This window comes from Monodelphis domestica, chromosome 6, assembly GCF_027887165.1.
Source record: "Monodelphis domestica isolate mMonDom1 chromosome 6, mMonDom1.pri, whole genome shotgun sequence".
In the NCBI taxonomy this organism is placed as follows: Eukaryota; Metazoa; Chordata; class Mammalia; order Didelphimorphia; family Didelphidae; genus Monodelphis; species Monodelphis domestica.
In genome coordinates this window covers 64,258,432-64,272,217 of record NC_077232.1, presented here as the reverse complement: position 1 = coordinate 64,272,217, position 13,786 = coordinate 64,258,432, and the positions used below count along the sequence as shown (strand labels likewise).

Below are 13,786 nucleotides of genomic sequence, written 5' to 3'. Positions count from 1 at the left end.
AGAATTGATTTCACTGAGAGTAAGGTTTAAGTATTACCTATTAGCACTCTCTTCCTCTCCTTCTTATGAGGGTATTCTTCCTCTCCTCTTTCCATGTGTCTCTTTGTATTATAAAGAGTATCCTATTTATTTTATTTCTTCAAGTATCTCTTGGTGCCATCTTCGATTCCACCCCACCCTTTTTCTTTTTCTTTTTTATATCATCTTATAGCCCTTCATGCCCCAATCTCTTCCTGGGAGTGATTCTTCTAATTACTGTAATAATGAAAACAGTTTTTGAGATTTACAAATAACATTTCCCCATATATTAATACATATAATTTGATCTATTTGTAACCCTTAAAGAAGAGTGTTAGAATAAAAAACATATTTCCCCTTTTCCCTGTCTTTTATGTTTCTCTTGATCTTTGTGTTTGGATATCAAACTTTCCACTTAGTTCTGGTATTTTCTTTACAAATACTTGGAAATCTTCTATTTTGCTGAATGCCCATACTTTCCCCTGGAAGTATATAGCAGTTTTGAAGGATAGGTGATTCTTGGTTGAAGACCCAATTCTCTTGCCTTTCTGAATATCATGTTCCAGGCCTTGAGGTCCTTTAGTGTAAAGCTGCCAGGTCTTGTGTGATCCTGATTGGTGCTCCTTGGTGTCTGAATTGTCTCTTTTTGGCTTCTTGTAGGATTTTTTCCTTATCTTGAAAGCTCTGGAATTTGGCAATTATATTCCTGGGAGTTGTCTTTTGAGGATTTAGAGTAGAGGGTGTTCTATGAACTCTTTCTATGTCTATTTGGCCCCCTTGTTCAAGAACATCAGGGAAGTTTTCTTGGATGATTTCTTGTAGTATCATATCAAGATTTCTGTTTATTTCTGGATTTTCAGGTAGATCTTTTTGATTCTCAAATTGTCTCATCATGATCTTTTTTCTTAATCTGTCTTCTTGTCAGTGAGATATTTTATGTGTTTTTTTTTTCTATTTTGTCAGTCTTTTGACTTTGCTTTATTAATTCTGGCTGTTTTGCAAGATCATTGGTTTCCAATTGCCCAAATCTGGTCCTTAAGGCCTAGTTTTATGTTATTATCTTTTGGTTTTCTGCTTTAAACTTTTTATTTTCTGTTATATTCTTTTGAATTTCCTTTTCGATTTGGTCTATCCTGCTTTTCATGGCTTCCAGCTGTTTCTCCAATTTGGAATTCTTATCACTCAAACTGTTATTTTCTCTTTGAACTATTTCCCACTTTTCTTTCCAGAAGGCTTCCATATTTTTAATAAGCTCCAATTTAAATTCTTCCAGAGCTTGTGGACAATTTCCATTTTTTGAAGGTTTTGGCTTTGTTTGAATTTCCTCTTCTGCTTCCTCTCTGTAGCCTGGTTTTTTCTTCTGTAAAAAATTTCGAGGGTCAATGCCTTTTTTTGTTTTTCTTGGAGGGTGTTTGTTGCTCTTGTTTTTGCCATCACTTTGCACAATTTGCCATCACTTGCAATGTGGTTTTCTAGGCAGACTTGGGCCACTAGGAAAGAGGGGTGTTTATCAGGTCAGGTATATCTCAATTATCTTTTGAAATCTTTTTTTAACCTTTTTCATTTTTTTAAGTATTACACAATTACATGTAAAAAAATTTAATGATCATTTAAAATTTTTTTGAATTCTAAATTCTTACCCTCCCTCCCACCTCTTCCCCATTCTTGAAAAGGTAAGCCATGCTGCAAAAGAAAACAGAGAAAAATGAAACCAAAAAAATAAAAGTACTTGGAAAAAGTATGCTTCAGTCTGCTTTCAGAGTTGATCATTTCTCTCTGGAAGTAGATAGTACTTTTCATTGTGGGTCCTTTGAAAATGTTTTGATCATTGTCCTGATTAGAGTAGCTAAGTCTTTCATAGTTGATCATCCTTATAATGCTTCTGTGAACATGAGTGTTCTCCTGGTTCTTCTCACTTCACTCATCATTAGTTCATATAAGTCTTCCCATGTATTTCTGAAACCATTCTGCTTGTCATTTTTTTTAAAATTAAAGTATTATTTATTCATTTATTTTTTACATTACTTTTTAATATTTTGAGTTCTGAATTCTCTCTGTCCCTCTCACCCTTCATTACAACATTATGATTCAGTGCTAAACTATCCATATCATTAATTAAGAAATGCAAAGAAAAAGCTAGAAGATCACTGGGAGGAAGAGAAAATAGCAAAGACATAGTCTCCTGCACACAACTCCTGGCTCAACTACTGACTACCTGGATGATCTCTGTAAAGTCATATATCCATCTAAATCTGTTTGTTCATTTGTAAAATGAGATGGCTCCCCTGAATGAACTTTAAAATCCCATGCATCTCTGAATTGTACAAGTTTCTCATTCTGCTCTTATAGTGAGGAAACAACAAGCCAACACATTTTCATATTACAGATAAGTCAGTCTTCCTAGACTCTTGCAGTATGTCTTGCAGGAGCCCTGAGATGTTTTTAATTGAATCATTCCATTTTAAACCTCATGAAATAAGTTTCAATAAAGGGCTCATATTTTTGGTTGACAGCACTAATCGGACATGTTTCAAGCTCACTAGTATAGAAAAGTAGTATAAGTAGACCACTTACATAGACCAACATATCATGAATTTTAGACCCATAAGACAAAATGTTTGCTTAAAATATATGTATTACATACAATTATCTCAGTAACAAATGTGACCCAGGATAATTCAATGAAATCCAAGAGGAAAAATGCTACTGGTGAAAAAGGATTTGGTTAATTGATATTTAGAAGCATCTGCTTAAACTAAGGCAATATCTCTATTCAGAGAATGCTTTAGACCACAGCATAGCTGATCATGTCATATTGACAGTTTGGGGGATCAATAGCAATCACTGGGGCCTAATCAATCAAATAAGCATTCCATCAATCATTCAGATGGCTCAAATGATAAGGCTAACCATGTTGGGAGGTGTGTGGTCAGCCTAACTGAATTAAGGGCAAACTACACAATTGTAAGGACATAGTCATATATATCTAAAAGTAGGTACATTTCCTTAAATTTTCCTTTAAGCTATTCCAGACTTCAGGATGAAAATAAACACCATAAATTCCTCTATTTTCCTAGTGGCAGCAAGGTAATAGTAGTTATCAGGCCTTTTATGTGTATATTTTAGGATAGTATATTCTAAGATCAGATGGAAATTTCTTGTTATGAAGAATAAAGTATATGACACTTTTAAAAAAGCACAATCAATAATACTAATGTTGTATACAATGTGGAATACCAAGTATTTGCCTTGGAAATAGAGAACTTGAAGCACTAGCTTCAGAGATGGCAAGGTTGAAGTTCTGACTCTACTACCACTCACTCAATTAGGTGGTTGGTCTTGGCCAAGTCCCTTAACCATTTTTAAAAAGAATGAAAAAATTCTAGAAGTGGAAAATATCTAAAGGAAGATGAGAAAGATAGTGTGGCATTTGAAGACCTGGTCATAGAAAGATAGGTTAAATGAGCCAACTCTCCGAAATAAGAGATGGGCATGAGAGTGGTCTTCAAGGCCAGAAGATATAGAATGATCTTCAGGAATCATCTATTCCTTATTCATGAACAAACTTTATTCAACATCCTCAATAAGTGATTTCTCTGCCCACTTTACCTCCAGAACTCTAGTGATAGGGAACTTATTGCCTGTAGAGACAGGACATTTCACTTTTGGATAGTGATTTGTTAGGAAGTTTTCTCAAATATCTAACTCCAAATTGGCTTTTTATCAAGGGTTCTTCACCTTTTTTGTGTGTCATGGATCCCTTTGATAAGTTGGTGAAGCCTGTGGACTCTCTCTAGCAATAATATTTCAAAGGAATAAAGTAGAACATGTATGAATGCAAATATAAATGCAAAATGTTCCAAAAGTCTTAGTGTAGTTGTCGTCTATTATGGCCTATACATAAAAATAAAATCATCAAAATATTTTTAAAGAACACAAATTCATAGATCACATGTTAAAAACTTCTTCAGTTTATATATGGTTAAGCAGAACAAATGTAATTCCTCTTTCATCTGACAATTATTCAAATATTTGAAGACATTATTTTTCCAGGCTAAAGAACTCGCTGCATGGGATAAATTCCAGGAGTTTTACTATCCTAACTGTTTCCTTCTGAATGTGCTCCAGTTTATGAATTTTCTTCATAAGCTGTGGCAACTAGAATTGAACCTCACCTATAAAACAGAGTCTGGAAGCAGAAAAGGTATGGAGGGTAAGTTTGGAGTATATTCTTTTTTAGCACTAGTGTTCTATCATTCTAAGCCCCAAATAACCTTGCCTATTAGTGAGAGAGCAGAAAACAACAGATATTTGAAGTAAACTATAACAATTTGAAGAGAATCCTGAAAAGGATGAGTCCTTGTAGGGCCCAGCCAGTTTTTGTTTTTCACGAGATGAGAGGGTTCATATTCTGATTATGATCATCATAATTATCACTAAATTAGTCATGTATAAACAGTATTCTTACTTCATTATCTTGCATCAAACAATATAAAAAAAAAAACCCTTACCTTCTGTCTTGGAATCAATACTGTGTAGTGGCTCCAAGGTACAAGAGTGGTAAGGGCTAGGCAATGGGGGCTAAGTGACTTGCCCGGGGTCACACAGCTGGGAAGTGTCTGAGGCCAGATTTGAACCTAAGATGTCTCATCTCTAGGTCTGGCTCTCAGTCCACTGAGCTACCCAGCTGCCCCCTCAAACGATATTTTGAATATCTTTAAAGAAATAAAAGGGCAAAACCCAAAGGCAGCATTGTGTAGTAGAACGCTATGTAGCTTAGGAATCAGGAAGCCTGGTTATGGTTCTGATTCTGACAATAACTTAATATGTGATCATCTCTGTGCTCTTTAGATTTTTTATCTGTAAAATGTATGGCTTAGAATCAATGATGAGAACTATAAAATTCTATGGCCTTTGAAAACTAGCTTCCCAAGAGAATTACAGTCACAAGTAAAATGTTTCTTCTATTGTCTCAACACAAAAAGTAAAGTATATAACACTTTTTAAAAGCACAACCAATTATACTACTATCACATACAATATAGTGCTCTGTGCCAATGAAAGACATCATTGTGCCCATATGTTTGATGTGTTAAGATATATAAATCACAATAATTCTTTTAAAATATTTTTTCTAACATTTTTAGTTCCAAATCCTCCTCTCCCCTCCCATCTTTCTGAGACAGTCATTTAATCTTGGTTATAGATATGCGGCATATATTGGTCATATTGTGGAAGATGACCCATATAAAAAACATGAAGAAAACAAAGTGAAAAATATTATGTTTGAGTCTCCATTCAGATTCCAATATTTATTTCTCTAAATGTGAATAGCATTTTTATCATGAGGCCTTTGGAATTGTCTTACATGATTGTCTTGAGGAGAATAATTAACTCATTTATAGTTAATCATCCTTCAATATTGCTATTAAAATATGCAATGTTCCTTTGGTTCAGTTCCCTTCACTTTGCATCAACTAATGTAAATCTTTCCAAGTTTTTCTGTAATCCTCCTGTTCATAATTTTTTATGACACAATAGTATTCCAGTACAGCCATATACCACAACTTGTTCAGTCATTCCTCAATTGATGGACATTCCCCCAATTTCCAATTCTTTGCCACCACAAAAAGAGCTGTTTTATCCATTTTTTGTACAAATAAGCCATTTCCCATTTTTTTTATTAATAACCCTTTAGGATATAGACCTAGTATTGGTGTTGTTGGATCAAATGCTATGCACAATTTTAGAGGCCTTTAGGAACAGTTTCAAATAGCTCTCCAGGACAGCTGGATCAGTTCACAACTTTACCAACAATGCCTTAGGTTCTCAATTTTTCCATATCCCCTTCAACATATATCATTGTTTTTTCCATTTCTGTCACATTAACTAATCTGATAAAAGTGAGAAGTTCCCTCAGGGATGTTTTAATTAGCATTTCTCTAATCAGTAGTGACTTAGAACATTTTTTATATGATTATAGATAGCTTATTGAAAACTGCCTATTCATATCCTTTGACCATTTATCAATTGGGGAATGACTTGTATGCTTATAAATTTGATTCAGTTTTTATATATTTGATAAATGAAGCCTTTATCAGAGTCATTTGCTGTAAAAATTTTTCCATGCATTTTAATTTCCATCTAATCTTGGTTGCATTGGTTTTGTTTGTGTAAAATAAAACCCTTTTAATATATCCCAAAGTATCCATTTAACATCTAGTAATGCTGTCTCTCTTGCTTGGTTATAAATTCTTCCCTTGTCCAGAGATCTGATACATCAACTATTCCATACCCCCCAATCTGCTTATGATATCACCCTTTATCTCTAAAACATGTACCCATTTTGAATTTATCTTAGTATATAGTATGAAATGTTGGTCTATACCAAATTTACATCATAGTATTTTCCAGTTTTTCCAACTGTTTTTGTTTTGTCAGATAATGACTTCTTATCCCCAAAACTTAGATCCTTGGGTTTATCAAGTACTAGATTACTACAGACATTTACTATAAGGCTGATATTAGAAATTAAGTCTTGTTATATTAGTTTAGAGATAAGATGTAAAGAAGCTGGCTTAAGAAAGAATTGGAATTTGAAATAGATCTGAGACAGTGTCAGTTTCAAATGTTGACAGTGTGTGTGGGAGGTATAACAGTTTTTTTCTGTTGCAGTTATTCTCTATGGGTGTGGTTGTTGCTCTGAGTTAGTTGGCAGTTGCTCTGAGGGAGGGGCAGTGACTCTCTCTCTCAGAGTGCTGAGAGCAGGTGACATCTTTTCTTTCTCTCCTCACTGTCTGAGGTAAAAGGAAAGGAGGGAAAACCTGAAGGAGCTAAGTGATTTCCTTTTCCAACTTGGGAAACACTAGTGACTGTCTACTGCTGTTTTATAACTTGTTTTATCTCTGAGGCTTGGACTCTGAGTCTTCTAAGGCTTAGAGTCCTAACTTGGTTCTTGGGGAAGCTCAGCCAGCTAGCCTTTATTATTTTTATAACTTGGAGACAAAGTTAAGAATGATATACTTCTTATAAGGATAATAGTGTTAGTTTATTATAGAATAGGGAATATAATATCACTATTATAGAATAGGGAAAATTTGGGTTAGTCAGATCAGGAAAGATAAGTGTAGCCTGTGGAAACAGGAGACATGGTTCCTTGTGGTACCAGGAAGTTTTATTTGGGTGGAGTTAGAATCCCTTAGAGTTAGAAATTCTTTTATATCCTTATCAATGAATAGTTTATTTTTGTCTAACAAGAGTCTCCTTAGCATCATTGTGCCTGGCCCTGAAGAGAAGTTCACTTATGAGCTTCACTTCACTTATATAAACTGAAGATACTTTGTAAGCATAGCAAGCAGAGTATCTAATCAGTTTATATCAATAACCAATTTGTTGGTTATTATTTTTATATTACTAATCTATATTCTGTATCTAATCTATTACACTAACCCATCATTCTCTTATCTAATACGAAATTGTTTTGTGAACTCTCTTATAGCTAAGTCACCTTCCTTTATATTTTTCATTAATTCTCTAGAATTTTTGAACTTTTGTTCTTCTAGATTAATTTTATTATTTTTAAATAAATTAAAGAAATTTGTTAAATATTTATATAGTTGTATTGGTATGGCACTGAATGAGTAAAATAATTTAGATTGAATTGTCATTGTTATAATATTGGCTTGACCATAAGCAATTAACATTTTTCCAGTTGTGTAGATCTGACTTCATTTGTGTGAAAAGTGTTTTGTCATTAGGTTTACATAGTTCCTGGGTTTGTGTGAACAGCTAGACTCCCAGGTATTTCATATTATCTATAGTTATTTTAAGTGGAATTTCTCTATCTCGATGCTAGACTTCATTGATAATGTATAGAAATGCTAATGATTTATGTGGATTTATTTAGAATCCTGCAACTTTACTGAAGTTGTTCATTATTTTAACTAGTTTCATCTTTCCTTTGTAACCATTACATTTTAATTGATTCTTTAAGCATACCATCATGTCATCTGCAAAGAGTGATAGTTTTGTTACCTCACTCCCTATTCTAATTCCTTCAATTTCTTTTTCTTCTTTTACTACTATAGCTAGACTTAATCCCCTCTCACCCCAATGAAACATACCTGTCCTGCCAACATTCCAAATTATCTTGAGCAGGAAAATGGCTTCAGTCAGTCCTTTTGGTGTTCTGCCACTCAAAAATTCATTTTGAGACATTATTTTAATGTCTGAAGAGGAATTTGGGAGACATTAGGGATTCCTGACTCTATTCCACCATCTTGGCTCCCAATAACAACTCATTGCAATAAATGAATTAATAAATGTTAAAATATATTTATAATGAGTAATAGTTTAAAAAATTAAATGGACAATAATTTAAAAACCATTATAATTAATAAATTATGAATAAGTTTAATAAAGTTAGCTACAAGTAATAAAAAAGAAATCCTTCAAAACATGTTAATATGAACAAAAACCTCTGGAAGTCATAAGACTTGCATCTAAGACACAGTCCAACCTCTTTCTTAGTCGTGGGACTAATAGTAAGCAAAGCACTAACCTTTCTGAGATTCCATTTCATCACCTCTCTAACAATGCAATTGTTACAAAGAACCCAATGATGTTTATTCTGTACTAATTACAACTTTCAAAGTATTCCCACTCCATCAACCTTACCTTAGCTGTTTCAAACACCCGTTCTAGATGAATGATATGCTCATGTTTCACAGTTTTCAGGATGGTCACCTCCCGTTCGAGTAATTTCACAGCAGAGCTTCCAGCCTTAATTGATGAGAAAACACAAAATGAAAACAGGATGTCACTTCAACCTATTTCTTGGGAACAGTGCATATTCTTTTTATATCTTTTATTTTTTTCACATTACTTCTCTTGCATATGATGATAAGCTACTTATTTATACTCATGATTAAATTAGATTAGTTTCAGTCTTTACTCTGACCAGTTTTAAATTCAGGATTGTTTGGACTCTGGAGTTCAGCAGAGATTTACTCTCACTTTTTTTCTGCTGATGATATTGAGCCCTTCCTTCCTAGCTCTTCCTTCCCTTTTAAGCATCCTTAATTTCTTGGCCTCTCTCAACCAAAGTCATTTGCCAAGTCTTGTATATTTTGCTATTATAACATTTATAATGTTATAATCTATAACATTTCTCATAGCTATCCTCTTCTTTCTATTCATATTATCACCAATATAGTTTATTCACCTCTTTCTAGACTACTGAACTTGTTGCCTTTATGTGCTTCCCCTCTCCCTTGTTTAATTCATCCTGCCTTAAAAGTATTTCTATGACAAATGTCTTGATCATTTACATCATTCCTCTTCTCAAAAAATCTTCAGCTTCCCTACTGACTATGGTATAATGTACAAAGTAAGGAGCCTATCATTTATGATTCTCTATGATTTGGTGCAACCTAATTTTCACATTAAATGATTTCACATATTTTACATTCTAGAAAAATTGGATAATAGCTGATTAGTCCTTGCCTCACAAAATTTTTTATATTCCACTTTTGTAAGAATGGACAAGAAAGTCTGATTAAGACTTCTCTTTCATTAGATTTTAAGTTCTTTGAGGGTATACATGGTCTTTGACCTTTCTTTGAATTCTCAATACATGGCTCATTGCCCGGCATATAGAAGATGTTTAATAAATGATTGTTAACTTAAAACTGCAGAAGACTGCTTAGGGGATTTGTGACCCTTGGACAAGTGATCCAACTTTTCTGGATCTCAATTCTTTCATTTGTAAAATGGTAAAGGGTAGGGAAGAGTGACTAAATGAGAGGCAACATGGCATATATTATGGCTTCAATTTTTCCTGAAATTGGAATACTTCTCCTGTTCCTATGTAGTTTGCACAGATCATCCCACATACCTGAAATGTTATTCTTCACCTCTGCCTTTCAAAGCTTTTCTTTAAAGTCTCAGCTCAAATGCTTCTTCTTTCATAAAGTATTTCCTGTGCCTCCAGTTAAAAATTTGCTCTCCTACAATCTAATTTCTAAAGCACTTTGTCTTCATCTTTCCTTTGTAATCATTACATCTTAGTAATGTCAAGAACTCTCTCTTTTTGTCTTTATATCTTTGGCACTTAGAATAGTGCCTTATCTACAGCAAATGTATAATAAACATTGATTGAATTGAATTGAATTGAAAAAGCACTTCACTTATGAGTCAGAACACCTAGATTCAAGTCCTAGTTATGATATTTACCAGCCAGGTGACCTTGGGCAGTCACCTTTACTATTTCCTCATCTGTAATATGGGTATAATAGCAATTGTACTATATCTAATAAAAGATTTTTATGAGGACAGTGCTATATAAAGCACTATTTAAAAGGGAGCCATTTGTTCTTATGTATTTCCTCTATAAATTTAGTTAGCTTTAATATTGTCTCTGACTCCTCTCTAAATTCAGTTTTCAATTGAGTTTTCCTTCACAATAATGCTTATTGTTATTTCTCTAGTAGCAAAAGAACATGGAAATGAAGACTCTCCAGGCTACCTACCACCTGGAGAGGACAAAAAAACCAACATATTCAGTGAATGAGTAGAAATGCAATTAGAAGGAAATAAGTCTTACACTGGATCTGACCTCAAACCCTGTACTCACAATGGTTTCTTCTGGATTCCTCTGGCCCTAAACAATAAACCCAAGAGGGATCCATCTTCCTTTACACCAGGATTACTTCATTTCTTACTATAAGGAGACTGCATTCCTGGCTAAATACTATTTCTTATAAGCAAGGTAAGGGGAAAGAAATCCAAGGAGGAAAGGATGGAAGGAGAAAGACACAATTTCCAGTCAAAGCTGATCCTCTTTTGTAGGGTGTGCTAAAATACAAATATACCAGTGACAGATAGTGGCATCTACATGTGAATTTGCTTATCAAATTACTTTCTTTTGGGAGCTCAAGGGTCAGGCTAGAGAATGATTTGGCTAGAGAGTAATCCTTGCCACTATCCATCAATAGAGGAAAATTATTTAACCTCTCTAATCTATAATTCCTTTATCTATATAAAGAAGGGGATCAGATTAGATCAAGGTTGGCAGACCATGGCTCTTAGTTTACAATGAATACAAATACAGATCATTGGCCAGATCTGGCCCAGAGACCATAGTTTCCTGAACTCTGAAATAGATGATCTCTTTAAGTTTCTTATAATTCTAATGTTCCAGGTCCATAAGGTGGAAGGGAGGGTTAGAAGGTAGTAAAGACATTTAGAATTATAAGATTCCAAATAAGGATCATAGGAAAATGAAGATCATGAGCGTAGAGATATAGTCCAACTTCCTCATTTTATAGATAAGAAAACAGAAATCTAGAGAAGTGAAATTATTTGCCTAATTAGTCAAATACAGTCAGATTCTGAACCAATGCCCTTTGATTATAAATATAAAGATCTTTTCACCATACTATTTTCCTTCATCTAGTTCACCCCAATTTGAAGAATAATGATCATTTTTTACTGAACTGTATTGAATAAGAGCTTAGGAAATTATATAGGAGAACAATTATGGGATCAAAGAATAAATTAATTTTAGAGTAAAGAATAGTTAATATTCTAATATCTTTTTGAGGTAAGAAGTTAGACACTTTGGTTCTAGTCTGGGCTCTGCCACTAGCAATTTGTATGATAGTTTCATCATTGTATACTTTAGTATTTTCTAAAAGAAGTTCTAAGTTTGATTCAGATGATCTCTAATCTGTCTTCTTCTTCTGATATTATATGTTCCAAGGTCCCTCCAAGCTCATATAATCTATATTTTAAGGCACTTTCTAGTTCAAAGATTCCATGGCCTTTGGAGTGATTTTATCCAATCCATTCTGATTCTAAGAAAAGACTCAGAGTTGCCAGCTTTTTGTTGTCTTTTTTTTTTGTTTTCTATTTTGAAATAATTCCCCTTAAACTGGAGGTAAGTATGATAAAGAAGAGTAGAGATGGAATCAGAAGATGTGGATTTAGGGGCAGTTAGGTGATCCTGTGAATAGAATGCCAGGTCTTGAGTTGGGAGGTCATAGGATCAAATCCACCCTCAGACACTTTCTAGCTGTGTGACTATGGGCAAGTCACTTAACCCCAATTGTTTAACCCTGACCACTGGTATACCTTAGAAAGGATACTTAGATTTTAAGACAGAAGGTCAGGCTGTTTTTTTAAATAATTTGGCTCTTGAATTTGCTAGTCATATAATAGGGTTAGTTTGGAACATTGGATAAGGTGGTCTCTAATTTCCCTAATGATTTAATTCTAAACTGCCTCTTTTAAAATTTTCTATCTTCCTTACTCAGTGATTTTTTGCATTACAATAAACAAGAGAACTCAACATTAAAAGGACACGTAGATTAGTTGTTTCTCTTGTTACTGACTACTCTCAAACTTTTCCTTTCATTCTTTCTCCTGATATATCATCTTGTCAGTGAGATAGTTTGTCTTCTATTTTGTCAGTCTTTTGACTTTGCTTTATTAATTCTTGCTCTTTTGTAAGATCATTGACTTCCAATGGCCTAATTCTGGTCTTTAAGGACTGGTTTTCTACTATAACCTTTTGATTTTCCTTTTTTGGTTTGGTCTATCCTGCTTTTCATGGCTTCCAGGTGTTTCTCCATTTGGGAGTTCCTGTCCTGTTATTTTCTTTTTTTAACTATTTCCCACTTTTCTTGCCAAAATCCTTCCACCTTTTTGATAAGCTCCAATTTAAATTATTCAAGAGCCTGGGGCCAATTTGAATTTTTAGAAGGTTTGATGCATTTATTTGTATATCCTCTTCTGCTATTTCCTCTGTAGTCTGGATTTTTCCTCCACAAAAGTTATCCAGGGTCAATGCCTTCTTCTTATTTTTCTTGTTGTTCAGAAGTTGTTTTTTCTGGGCATTGTTTGCCATCACTATGGTGGTTTTTCCTTCCCTTTCCAGGCAGAAGTCTGAGTGAGGAGGGCAGGCTCTCTCTGTATGAAGCTAAGGAGCATGTTTTTTGCCTGAGGCCACCTCTTGAGTCTCTGAAGCTTTTACTGTTACTGACCTTCTCTGTGCTATCTCTATGTGGGTGCTCAAGGTCTTCATTCTTCAGCCTGCTGGGGTCTCAGGACTAGCTGCTCTCAGGGGTAGGTCTTTGGTGGTCTTAATCAGCTGTCAATGACCTAGAGGTGTCCCTCACTCTTTCTAGAGGTGCTCCATGCTCACTTACTGATTATAGCACACCGGCTCTGACTCTGGCTCTGTATGTGGGGTGGAGGAGGGTAGATCAGCTCACATTTTTGTGGAAGCTACTTTACCTCCTTATAGTGTGGAAATGCCCAAATACCATGTACCTTCAATGCTGTGCCCTACTGTAGAGTCCCTTTGTTCATATGAATTTGGGGGTCTTTTGAGGTAGTCTTAATCTGTAGGTGGTAGGGAGAGGAAAGATCCTGGCTCTACACTGCTGACATGTTTACCTGGAAGTCCCCATTCTTTCTCAATACTCTGAATTCTTGAAGGTCATGCCAGGGAAATATAAGTCCTGGATTATTTCCAAAGTTGGAAAAAATTTGAAATATAGGTTCTGGAGCAGATTGTCTGTTTCATGCGGACTAGCCTGGTTAATGTTAGAGGTACTCATCTCCAAAAGTATCCCACCAATGCATTAAAGTTTTGGTAACAGTATCTCATCTTATTGGTTCTTAAAATGTAGTTGTGGGTAAGTCAGAGCCAAGATAGCAGAGTAAAAGCAGGAAAGCTTGACACCACCATGAGAATCCCCTCCAA

General features: G+C 34.6%; 1 protein-coding gene across 8 annotated transcripts in view; it reads right to left on the bottom strand.

Moving 5' to 3' along the window:
* STK33 (serine/threonine kinase 33) overlaps positions 1 to 13,786 on the bottom strand; it is a 331,524-nt gene that overhangs the window by 94,074 nt on the left and 223,664 nt on the right. For all 8 annotated transcript variants that reach the window (XM_056802155.1, XM_056802154.1, XM_056802150.1 and 5 more), the window contains one exon: positions 8,695 to 8,799. In XM_056802155.1, coding sequence (XP_056658133.1) covers positions 8,695 to 8,799 — 105 coding nt within the window. The remainder of the gene's footprint in view (positions 1 to 8,694; positions 8,800 to 13,786) is intronic.